Source organism: Eulemur rufifrons, chromosome 21, assembly GCF_041146395.1.
Source record: "Eulemur rufifrons isolate Redbay chromosome 21, OSU_ERuf_1, whole genome shotgun sequence".
In the NCBI taxonomy this organism is placed as follows: Eukaryota; Metazoa; Chordata; class Mammalia; order Primates; family Lemuridae; genus Eulemur; species Eulemur rufifrons.
Window position 1 is genome coordinate 25,512,200 of NC_091003.1, and position 12,637 is coordinate 25,524,836.

General features: G+C 56.1%; 1 protein-coding gene across 2 annotated transcripts in view; it reads right to left on the minus strand.

The window, feature by feature from the left end:
- Positions 1–12,637, minus strand: part of HIRA (histone cell cycle regulator) — an 89,353-nt gene that overhangs the window by 14,302 nt on the left and 62,414 nt on the right. For both annotated transcript variants that reach the window (XM_069496699.1, XM_069496700.1), the window contains 9 exons: positions 12,410–12,614; positions 12,008–12,112; positions 10,083–10,231; positions 8,012–8,173; positions 7,374–7,432; positions 6,905–7,010; positions 5,499–5,621; positions 4,880–5,043; positions 2,722–2,810 (listed from right to left, as the gene is read on the minus strand). In XM_069496699.1, the coding sequence (XP_069352800.1) occupies positions 2,722–2,810; positions 4,880–5,043; positions 5,499–5,621; positions 6,905–7,010; positions 7,374–7,432; positions 8,012–8,173; positions 10,083–10,231; positions 12,008–12,112; positions 12,410–12,614 (1,162 nt within the window). The remainder of the gene's footprint in view (positions 1–2,721; positions 2,811–4,879; positions 5,044–5,498; positions 5,622–6,904; positions 7,011–7,373; positions 7,433–8,011; positions 8,174–10,082; positions 10,232–12,007; positions 12,113–12,409; positions 12,615–12,637) is intronic.

The following is a 12,637-nucleotide window of genomic DNA, read 5'->3' on the forward strand; positions in this document are numbered from 1 at the left end:
GGTGTGCCTGTATTCCCAGCTACTTGGGAGGTTGCGGCAGGAGGATTGCTTGAGCCCAGGAGTTTGAGGCTGCAGTGAGCTATGATGACACCACTGCATGCTAGTCTGGATACAGAGCAAGAGTCTGTCTCAAAATAAATAAATAAATAAATAAATAAATAAATGAGAACCAGTGGAAACATTTACAGGCAATGAAAATGGATCTGCAAGGACTTCCAATACTAGAACTATCAGACATAAAACTTTAAAATAAAACAAATAAGCTTACTATGCTCAAATAGATAAAAGACTAAATTAAAAGTCTGACAGAGAACTTTTTTTTTTTTTTTTTTGAGACAGAGTCTCACTCTGTTGCCCGGGCTAGAGTGCCATGGCGTCAGCCTAGCTCACAGCAACCTCAAACTCCTGGGCTCAAGCAATCCAACTGCCTCAGCCTCCCAAGTAGCTGGGACTACAGGTATGCGCCACCATGCCAGGCTAATTTTTTCTATGTATTTTTAGCTGTCCAGATCATTTCTTTCTATTTTTAGTAGAGACGGGTCTCGCTCTTGCTCAGGCTGGTCTCGAACTCCTGAGCTCAAACGATCCGCCCGCCTCGGCCTCCCAGAGTGCTAGGATTACAGGCGTGAGCCACCGCGCCTGGCCGAGAATTTCAAGTATAAAAAAAAGATACTGTAGTTTTGTTTTTGGTTTTTTTTTGAGACATGGTCTTGTTCTGTTGCCTGGGCTAGAGTGCAGTGGCATCATCATAGCTCACTGCAACCTCAAACTCCTGGCCTCAAGTGATCCTGCTGCCTCAGCCTCCTGAGTAGCTGGGACTACAGGTACATACATATCACCATGCCCAGCTAATTTTTCTATTTTTTTGTAGAGACAGGGTCTCACTATGTTGCCCAGGCTGGTCTTGTACTCTTGGCCTCAAGCAGTCGTCCTGCCTTGGCCTCCCAAAGTGCTGGGAATACAGGCATGAGCCATTTTAGGAACCTGGCTGACACTGCAGGTTTTAAAAAGAGAGGATCTATTTCTCAGATGATGGGGCAAATGAAAGGGAAGACATAGTTTAAAAAGAGAACTCAGGGAAATCACTAATCTCTGTCTCTGTTTTCATGGAATGAATGAAAGACATGACTTAGTGCTCAGTGTTTCTTCAAAACACCAAGACAGGACTCCAAAAGTACTTACAAAGCAATGGAAATCACATTTATGTCAGGCTTTTTAGCAACACTGGATGCTAAAAGTCTATGGAAGGATACCTTCAAAGATCTAAGGGGAATTGATTTTGAACCTAGGATTCTATTACCCAACCAACTTAAGATATACTGCAACAAAATTTAAAAATGGAATAAAAACATAGGCCACCGTACATACCAAGGCCTTCAAAGCCTGTGAAAATTGACCCTCTGGCCTTTCTGACTTCTACTCCTTTCACCTGCCCATCGCACAATGCTTGGCTGTCCCTTTACACTCCAAGCTTGCCCACCTCAGGGCCTTTGCACCTGCTGCTCCCGCTGCCTGGATGTTCTCCCTGTACCCCCCCACCCCACCCCCGCCGCCCCTGCCCCCGGTCTTCACTGGTCTCTGTCAGTCAGTCAGTTAGGCCTTTCCTGATCGCCAATTATGAAACAGCATCTTGCCAGTATTCTGCATCCCCCTCCCCTTAATTTTCTTCCACAGGTACTTGCTCACCTGTTCAGTCTGCCTCTCTCCACAAGACGCAGACCCATGAAGGCAGGGACTCAGTCTGCCTTTTTCCTTCTGCCTGCCCCGTGCCTAGAACACGCCCGGACAGAAAGCTGCCCCATCAGTGATTGCTGGGTGACCACACAAAGCTGCGAGCCAGCTCCTCCTTCCCCGAATCAACCACTGGCGCGAGCCAGCCAAAGGCGTCTGCAAGCGACCACACGTTCACCATGCTCTCTCCTTCCACACCCAACCACGCACCAAGTCTTGTTGGTTCTGCCTCCAAAACACATCTTGAATCTGTCTCCTTTCCTTCTCCACATTCACCGCACTGATCCAAGTCACCTTCATCTCTTCCAGGGACTGCTGCGGAGGACACGCCCTGACTGGCTTTCTACGTGGGTTCATGACACCTCTGTGCCAACTGTCAGCAGCTCCTGCTGTCCAGAGGAGGAAACCCCGGCTCCTCACAAGGTCTCCACAGGCATCTCCTGTTCGTCCCTCCACCTCACCTCACATCACTCTCTCCTTTTGCCTCAGATGAGCCAGCCACAGTGGCCTCAAACGGACTCCACCTCTCTGCTTTTACTATCACCTCTGCCAGGTATCTGCAGGGCTGGGTCACACTTCTCTCCCGAGGTCTTTCTTCCCAGGGACTCTCGTCTCACCACCCCGCCAGTCTTAGAGCATCCTATGGACCTAAGTGCCTCCGTGCCCCTGTGTGCCTCCCTACCACACTGTGAGCTCCACGAAGCCAGGGAAGTCGCTCTTGTCTTCACAACCAAACTCAGAGCCCCTGCGGGCAGCCTCCCTTGGCACAGGCGCATGGCACACTGCTTCCAGGCTCCTGATGCCCAGGGCCCAGCCCCAGCCAGGTTGTGGAGGGCTGGCATGTTGCTCTCTCAATGACGCTCGACCCAAGGCGGGGTGCTGGAGAAGGCTAACAGTGAAGAATTTCAAAGCACTTTGGCTTATTTTTAAAATCTCCACCTTCACGTTTCAAGAGAGGATTCTTGCAGCAAGAAGGAAAGAAGCACCTACCACTACTGTCGCCTCCCACTGGCTCCCAGTGGAGTAGTGAACCGGACCCAGTAAGTCCTTGCATATTTCTCGGAGTCGGTATTCAAACCCTAATCACGGGGGGAAAAACAAAAACAAAAACAAACAAAACAGAACAGAAACAGGAACACATTACAAAAAGAAATTAAAAAACCAAGAATATGCTAAGTTGTAGTGTATATTAAAACAATGAATGCTTATTTTTTTGCCTACTATGGGCAAAATGCACCCGCGTGTCTTTCAGTGTGGAGCACAGAGACCCACAGTCAGATTCTCACGCACTCGCCCACTCCCCTGGTGACACGTGCAGCACCCCGTCTGTGCTGGGCCCAAAGGAGAAGTGAGATGTGGCCAGCTCTGTGATGAACCCCCCAAGGTGATGGGAAAACATGGGAAACTGAGGCAGGAGGGAAGTGGGCTGATGAGATCTGCCTGGGAGAGGACGGGCTGGCAGCTGGTGTGAGAGGAGGTCAGGAGGGTCGGGAGGCCAGCCCGCAGGAGGTGAGAGGTACTGAGGGCATGATCAGGGACTGGCCCCTGCAGGGAGGGGCGCAGCCTGTCAACTCAAGGTTACAGGCACCGCCAGGTGGGGCTGCCAGAAAGCCTAGAAGCAGAGTCTGGGGGTTTGTCAGCTCTTGCGGGCAGCTGAAGCCATAGAGAATGGATGAAATCGCCCAAAGAAAAGGATGGAGAATAAGAGGGATGAAACTGGAATCTGAGGAATTCTGGAAGTGCATGACATCGCGCTTTGACACTTGATTCCTCCTCTTATGGCCGAGGAAACAAGGCACAGGGTGGGGGGTTTGTGTATGACTGATGTGTGGACATAAGAACAGACATGGAAGACGGAGAAAGGGAAGCAAGTGGTAGAAAGATCCCACAGGTGGGTGGCGGGATGGACAGAAGGCAGGGACACTACACAGGCGTCAGGGTGAGTCCTGATCAGCACCCCGGATGAAGCAAAGCAGAGTGGAGTAAGGGGGGGGTTCCAGGGGGAACAGGGCGTGAGGCCTAAGATGTGACCAGAGCACTGCGGGAAAGGCACGAGGGCTTGGGAGGGCTGAGTGTTCAGAAAACCCGGGGCCCACACACCCTAGCAACCACACAGACCTGGTGGGAAGAGGAAACATCAGCGTCATCACTGCAGTTTGCCAGGGAGGGAGGGAGGGCTTCGAGTTGATCAGCAGTGTTTGTTGTCATGACAAGTGTATACACAGAGTCAGAGGCACATGGGACAGGTTAGTTCTGGGATCTGGGAGTTACATTTACATGGGTTTGGCATGTTTTTCTCTGTCTTTTCTGTACTTATTTTTTTCTCTCAGTTATAATCAAAATGGGAAGAGTGATGACAAAAGCAAAGCAAAAGGCCAGGAGTGCCACGGAGGAGGCGCTCCATGACCAGGCTGGGGCTGCACGGTGATGCAGGGAGAACTTTGGGAGGCCCGTCGCATGTCCCAGCCCCTGGAGGCCAAGCTCAAGTGGGAGACAGCCTGGTGAGGCAGGACCCCACGTGTGTCCAACAGAGGGAGGACAGGCTGTTGGAGGTCACTCTGAGGTCAGCACAGCTCCCTTTTCTGGCACACATGCTTCCTGCAGGGGAGGCCACGGAGGGGCATGCGTGCTGTAAGAGCCTTGGCAGGGAGTATGGGGGCCGGAGGGCCAGGGGAGGCACTGGGCAGCAGGCAGGGCTTTCCACACAAGAGGGGCTTAGAGGAAGAGAAATGCTACCGTAAAACACCATCCCTTGGGACGACCAGTTCACTGACTACCCAGCACTGCCAGGGTGTGGTGGAGGGCAGGAGCCAGGACGTGTGAGTCTACCCTCCCCCTTCCCACTACCAGTCCTCCTGCTCCTCTGTGGAACGTCCTCGGGCCCCTCTATTCAGGGCCCTGGAGCCTGTAGGGGGCTGGGAGCATGCTGAGCTAACTGCAGCTCATGCTGGGAGGCAGGCTCCATGGGTCTCACCTCACTGACGGGAGCAGGAGGGGGGCCTAGGGCTAATCACGTATCCATGAGGAATCTGCGAGAGTGCAGGGAGCCCTGGACCACTGCACCTCTTCCCTGATTCATGGGGACTGAGCCGGGCCTGGGAGGGTGGAGGGGCAGAAGGCAGCTGCTCAGGGCAACCAGGAACCTCACCTTCGTTCACAAGGTACCGTGCGTAGAGGAGGAGCCAATGGCGGTACTCGTGGCTAGACTGCAGGGTGAGCGCCGCCGCGACCTGGTTCTCTAGGTAGGCCAGGGTGGTCTCCTGCTGCACCACGTGAGGCACGGAGAAGAGCCGGGCAGCCTGCCTTCCGGAGCTGCAAAGGCCGGTAGAGCACAAACAGTGAGGCAGTGGGCGCTGCCCAGAGACGGGAGCTGCCTCCATGGGCCCCAGGTGAGGCACTGGCAGGTGGCAGGTACCAGGGCTGCTGAGGCCTCCCATCCACCAGCTGCTCTACTAGCAGATGCCACTGACTCCTTGTTGGCCTACCCATCCCACATCACAGCCATGGGCCTCCTGGCACCCCACGAGTATCTCACCTTGTACCTGCCATCTGAGCCGCTTTAGTGAACACCCCCACCCCAAGATATTACCTGATGCAAGCCCACATCCCTTGCACCTCCAGCCTCCACCACCCAGCCTGACTGTGCTGAGCAGCACTGGGGACACAGGCAATTAGAGACCAAGCCTGGGCAGGACCATGCTTGCGCCAACCCAGTCACCTCCTGGGGCAGGACTGCAGATGATGGCCATGGCACTTAGGTCACGTACTTGGAAGTGCGGCCCTGGATTATGGCTAAGGGTCCTGAGCACAGCATAGCGTCCTGGGACGGCAGGCTGCTCCTGAAGTCCGCACACAGGGCCAGTGAGTCCTGCTTGTCAGAAACCAGGTTCCTGGGGAGGCAAAGGCAGGAGCAGAGCTCAGGGAAGCAGGAGGCCACAGAGGTGCAAGTCCCAGTGATATGCGGGCAGAAAGCCAGCAACAGCTACGTGCCCCTGCACTTCAGAACAGGTGCTTGTCACCGACAGGCTTCCTAGTGATGGGCCTGGCAAGTTATTGTTCTGAAGAAAAAATGAGTGACAGTGAAGGTCACTCATAGGGCTTTTGCTGTCAACACTTCAGCTCCACGGGCTTGGTTCCTGATGACTGTGGGGGCCTCTGAGTGTGGTGTGTCCCAGTGCCCAGCTCCAACACTGCTATGGCCTGCCCAGGTCCCATGAGGCCCAGGCCTTGACAGCTGCCGAGAACGCCAGCCCTCAGCCTGCCTGTGCTTCCGCAATGACCCCAGGCAGGCAGTTCTTCTGCCTTCTCTGGACCCTTCACCTCTTTGTTAAGAAAACATTCTTCATAAACTGAGAATAGCCAGGTGCCTTTGTAAATGTGTCTGAAATACAAACACGCCTATCAACAGTCAAGATCTCTCTTTGTGAGTAATGGGCCTAATTCCATTATTACAGCAATCACACGTACTCCCCGACATTATGCAATTTGGAAGAGCAGACGGTGGAGAATTTTTTTTAACTCAAGAAAAGAAATTTGAGTGTGAATATAAACTTGTGCTCGGCAACTCCTAACAAAAAAGGGGCTAGGAGGTAGCAAGCTTTGGTTCTTAAAGACCAAAGGTGGGGCAGAAGAAAAGAATTTCTTGGAGTGCTAGGACACAATTTATACACTTCAGGTATCTGGGCTAAGATCTCTGATGTATAAAGGAATTTTACAAGTACAGAAAAGGGCTCTAGATTCCAAAGCGGGCGGAGGAAAAGCATGGCTCTGGCACCGGGGGGAGTGCGTGTGCACCCTTACTCCCTCCCCAAGGATATCTCAAGTGCTGCTGTGGTCCCACTAAGCTCACAGAAACTGACCACTGCTGGCAAGGCTACTGTGGAGCTGACTCGCCTACACAGATGATGGCTAAGGAGGCCAGTCTGGAAACACGTATCAAGAACCACAAAAATTTTCAAATGCTTTTCCAAAAACAGTGGCCCCAGTACATAACGCAGGAGGAGAGCACTCCTGCGCCCACGCTCCGAGGGCAGAGGCCAGGAGCTGCAGCATCCCTCGGGACGGGGAGCAGGCACTGGCTATTGCTGTGGCCTGCACTTCAGGGCCTGACTCTCAGGACTTTGCTTGGCTGTCCGGAGCGGACAGATTCTCTCCTGGGGAGCAGCTTGCTTACCACGTTGAGAGTGACGGATTGAAGCAGTACGCCTTTCCATCGGACAGGTTCATTACCGGGATTCCATGCTGCGTCAGCAAGATCTGGGACACTGTCATATCACTTCCTGGGGGACACCACAGGAATGAGTTCTGGGTGTGTTCTGATCAGCAAGTGTTTGTACACACACCAAAGGAGACATCTGAATCATGGCTCCCATGGTCTTGGCAGCAAGCACCTCCCTAGCAACCAGGGAGACAGTGGGTCTCACACTGCCACCCACCAGGCTCTTGGTCACCTCTTGGGGACCCATTCAAACATGCCTCCAGAAAGCATGTGTCTCCCTGCAGCGTAACCGTGCCCCCGCCTCACGGAGAGCCCCGGGCTGGGCCCAGAGCCTGGCTTGCCCTCTAGGCTGAAGGGGCCCCTCCACAGCATCAGCCCCGGGATGCAGGCCAGGGCAGGAGGGGCGGCCTGCGGCCTGGGTTACCTGCCAAGATGGAGTGTAGAGACTCTTCTTTCACCACAACCACCTGCCTGTGAACATCCCTAGGAGGGACACAGGGAATAGCTTACTCTCTAACCAAGGTAAACATACCAGAGTGTGCCCTGGCCACCCAGACACCCACCCAGTCCCTTCCCAGGCCCCAGCCCTGGCCTCTGCTAGCGAGAGGGGTCTGGGCCACAAGTGGCTTCTGCTGCCCACCAGCCACTACGCTCCCTCTGCACAGTCCACAGCGCAGGGCCCAGGCAGCAGAGCCATGGGGGCTACCCCTGACGCCCACACCCACTCTGGGAGATGCTGGGCCACCGCAGCCACACCAGGAGCATGGCCACTCTGCCAGCAGAGACCCCACTTCTGATGCCCTCACGCGGGCCCCTGTCATGTGCGCTGAGGTGGTGCGACTGGCCAGTGGGCTTCTCCCATCAGGGAGACGGGCCCAGGCAGGCTGCCTCCCGCCCTCGCACACACCCTCGGCCCTCAGCCTGCATGAGGCAACAACACAAGCACTGTCACTGACTGCTCGGTGCCTCCTCCGCTGCCTTCCCTGCTCCTGCAGCAAGGGGACCTGCACAGCCCTGTCCTACCCTGCCCGGAGCCCATCCCACCCTGTGCCTGCCTCTCACCAGACGGACAGTGTGGCCGCAGCAGTAAGTGCCATGACGTAGGAGCCTGTGCAATGCAAAGTAGAGATCGGGGACGGTAGGAGGATGGGAGGAAGGAGGCGGCGACCACAGGTGGAGAACACTGACAGCATCCTTTTTTCACAGGCGACACATACCACGTCACTGAGTAGGCAGAGGAGGGACAGGTGTCACAGGGGCTGGGCTCTACTGAGGCTGTAGCCCTGGGGGACGCCAGAGCCTTCCCTCTGCCTGGGCCTTCCCCCGGAGCAGGTGCAGCCAGAGGGAGAGGCAGGGAGGGCTGCAGTGAGGAGAGACTTCTGTCCTCCTCCCAGTCACAGGGATACTCATGCTCTGCTGAGCTCATGCTGATGCTGACTGTGGGGGGTGGGGGCCCTGGAGGGCCACTGCACCTGACAGTCACGCAAGAAGCATGCCCCCCTCATCAGAGGCCACACAGTGCCCATGACAGTCTGCTGATATGACTAGCCAGACCAGTCCTGAGAAGGTCTGTGCCAAGGCAGGCTGGGAGAAGTGTGGGGACATGAGCTGTGTGCTCAGGAGGCTGGCTGGCGGGCGTGGGAGAGGCATGTCACTTCTAAGCAAGCAGGGCCCCAAAGGAGAACTCATGTCTGGACATCGTCCCGCATCTCTTCGGAGCGACCCCAGCAGAAGCAGGCTGTGCTGCCTTCCCAGTGAGGCCCCTGAAGCCCAGCCACAGGCCCAAGGTTAGCCAGAGCTCAGACCCTGGGCAGCAGCACAGGCGTGCAGCCACACAGTGAGATGCTGGCCACAGCAGGCCACCTGGAGTCCTCCTTTGTGTCACTTCTATCCTGCTGAGCCAGTGGCCTCAGTGGGCTACAGGAAGAAGTTCAGGTAAGGAAAGAGCTCTGCCAACTGCCTTCCCAATGAGACACTGTTGTCACTGGCCTCTGAAAACAGAGAGGCAAGTGAGATGCTTTTGTTTACAAACGTCTGTTTGGAGAAAACTCCGAGTAGGACCCAGCAGCAGGGAGCCCCTTGCAGTGCTGTGACCGAATTCTATCTGCTCATCTCTGACGCTCAGAGCCTTCCTCGAGGGAGCCACTGCTCTGGGGCTGCAGCACCGGGGAGCATGGGCAGAGTGCGCAGGAGGGAGCTCTCAGGTTGCACGGCAGGCCTCCCCAACAGCTGCCGCCTGGCTACGGGGAGGCTGTGCTGACAGCCCTTACCGCTCAGCTAGGCCATGCCACCTCCCTTGGGGCCGGGGAAGCACAGGCACGTGGGACTGGAAGGCCAGCCCGCTCGTCCCGAGGGAGAATGTGGAGGAGGAGCAGAATGCTGGGGTCCTCCTAGGCCACTACCACCAACTCACTCAGGACCCAAGGCAACCCCGACCTAAGGTTTAAGATCTAAGGCCACAGACATGTATGAAAGCACTTACATGTGACCTCATGGCAGATGATTCCGGGTCTAATTAAAATGACTGTATCTGAGCAATCATCTTGGTAAAACCCTGGTATGGGTATCTACCACTTGGTCCTGCCTGGGCCTGTGCCTGGTGGCATCTGAGGAAAACGCTGGTGTTCTTTCCAGACCGAGTGTAGGCAGGAACAGCTCACGTACGTCCCAGGAGCCCATGGGAAGGCACTAGATCAAGCTCCCTCCCTCCAAGTGCAGAATCTGGACAGGGCTGAGCTGGGGACTTGCGGGACACTCAGAAATCCATCCTGACCACCTTGGATGAAAATCTAGGGTCCAAAGGAAGAATCAGCCCTGAGCAACCCCCGGGGTCAAAGAGAGCCAGGCAGACCTCAGCCTGGAACTGAGCTTTTGGGGATCTGGCCAGACAAGCGAGTCGGACCACGAGGCTCAAAGCCTGGCTTGGGTGACCCTTAGGGATAATGATGCCAACTTTGTTGGGTGTTGCAGGGACTGAGGTGACAAATGCTCATGCTTGGTGGTGGCAGCCTCCGTGGGAATGGGCACTTGAGGGGCTGTGCACCTCCCCTGAGACAGGTACATTCCAGGACAGCAGTACGTGGAGCCTGCTTGACCCGACAAGCCAGGCAGGGCTAGGCCCCGCCGCCCTTACCAGCTGCCAGCTGCTGTGAGGATCCGGCTGGTGAGCACCGTCTCCCACTCCTTCCCTTCCCGGTTGCACTTCAGGCGGCTCAGCTTTACGCCCCCCACAGCCGTCACTTCATTCTCCACCTCAATGTACATGGAGGGGTCGGAGCTCACCTACGTGGGGGAGGCAAACACGTGTCTTCCGAGGTGACGGTGGGCCCGGGGCAGGTGAGATGCCGAGAGGCTCTGCAGCCCTGGGCCCTGAGGCGGGGAAGACACAGTGAGGGCAGGCAGACCAGCTGGCTGGCAACAAGGGTGACAGTGGGGGGGGGGGTGGCAAGGGGGAGCAGGAGGTGTGGCCAGATGTGTGGCCCCCAGGCCAGGGAGAACGCTGGGAGCCGGTTTCTAGCCTGTCATCCATGTGGTTGAACAGTCAGAGAAGAGAATCAGTGTCAGAGCTAGAGACCCCAAAGTCTCCCAACCCCACCACCTCCTCACACGGGGAGTAACTTGCCCCAAAGCACACCACGAGTAGGGGCTACTGCCAGCCAAGGGCAGAGCTGGGACTTACACCTGGGCTTCTGACCCTCTACCTGAAGAATCTTCGAAGACTACAAAATGCTTGGTAAAAACAGAGCCCTGATGGTACTTGGAGACAAAGTCTAGGAGCCCATGTGGCAGTGAGCCTTGGTCTGCTCCACGGGGACCAACCTGGAGGGAGTGTCCCCAGTATCATATGCACAAGGAGAACCAACCTAGTGCCTGGCACTAAATGGGCTCAGCCGATGCATGCCAGGCGAGCTGACCGACATATTTTTCCTACGGAAGGCCAGGCAGAGCCGCTGAACGGTCCTCACTCATGTGACCACATGCGGTGAGGTGGAGCCGAGGGCTGGCTGCGGCTGGAGCCCGGCCCCCAGAAACCAAGGACAGCTGCACGTAGCACTCAGCGATGAAAACACCTAGGGCAAGGGCTGGAGGACTGTGGGAGGGGAGTTCGGTGCCAAGGGCCAAGAAGCGAGGCATCAGGGAGGGAGTTTGCATCAGGGCACCTGTGAGTTCAAGAGCACGTCTGAATGCCGCCAACTGCTGGAGGCACCCCTGCCTCCACCCACGTCAGCAATAAGAACAAACCCTGGGGGTCCCTACCCACTAAGCTCCCCCCACTTCACTCCTCACATCATGGCCCAGAGGGGCCTGAGGCTGGGAAGGGCCAACACCTGCTCTCTGGCACCCTGCTCAGCCCGTGCCCAGAGCACTGTGTGGCCGGTGGGAACTGATCTGTACACAGGGACCAAGAAGACTGCCCGAGGATGTGCCTGAGCTGAGGTGCCGAGTGTGTGGAGAGGCCGCCATGTGTGCAAGAGCTCCATGGTGGGAGGCCTGCACACTGGTGCCGGGCTGAGTGACCAGAGGGCCTCTGGCTACAAAGGATTACTAGCTCCAGAGCTGTGTCTTGAAAAAGCGAAGGGTTACACACGGTCACAAGCTTCTATTCCATGAGCTCAAACAGCTCTGATGACAACTGTCTGTTGGCACTGAGGAGGAGACAAGGCCAGCAGGATGGTCGGGAGATTGACCACGACCCCACAGTCCAACAGGCACTAAGCCTGAGGCTACCCAGGGCCAAGTGTGGAGACAGAGGAGGCTTCCAGAAGGGACACCGGAGATGAGTCTCGAGGAGCTGGCCATGCAGAAGACGCGGTGGTAAGGTCAGCCCTGGCAGTTGGACTGCAAGGGCAAAGCCAGAGGGAGGCTCGTAGGTGAGGGAGAGGAGGCTAGCAACCTTGCTGAGACTTGGTGGATACCCCGATCAGCTACGGCGCGCCCCCAGGTGTTGGAGGACCCCTGGAAACCGGTCCCTAAGGCAGTGACAAGACAGCATTTACATGGGGCAGGGAGAGAATGTGTGCAAGCGCCCGAGGGAGTGGGTGGGTATCCAGCACTCACCTGGAGGGTGAAAGCTCTCTGGGGGCCTGGAACTGGCAGCTTCAGTGCAAGTGCTGGTGCAGACAGACACATGGCCTCCTTCTCCGCGGTCAGGGCAGCCGGAGACTAGAATAGCCAGAAACACCCCTTAGCCCCTGAGCTACTACTGGGGTAGCTTTAGATAAAGGCAAGTTACCCAGAGATCGGGTGGGCCTGTGAAAGGGCATTTCTATCTACTCTGTGACGGAGAAAGCACAGGGGCATGCGACAACAGTCCCCAATTTACAGATGTGGTGGCTGACACCAAGGCCTGCTCAAGGACTCTGGGAAGTGTCACAGGCAGGTCTGAAGGGGAGTGTGTCCAAGCCAGCTGGTTCCCAAGGTAGGCACCCCAGGCATGCAGAGTGGGCCAGGTGGCCTCACCTGGACAGAAAGAGCCACAGGCATGAGACGGGTGTCCTTCCGAGGACGCCCTTTCTTCTTCTTCTCTACTGTCTCCACCTCGAGCTCAAGTTTTCTCTTGGACAGCGAGGAAGGCTTGGCCAAAGGGATCTTTTCATCGCTGTCACTGCTGGTCTCCAGGAGGTCCCGGGGCCTCAGCTCTTTCACAAGGTTCTGTTCTTTTAACCTGCACAAAAAGATCGCATCACA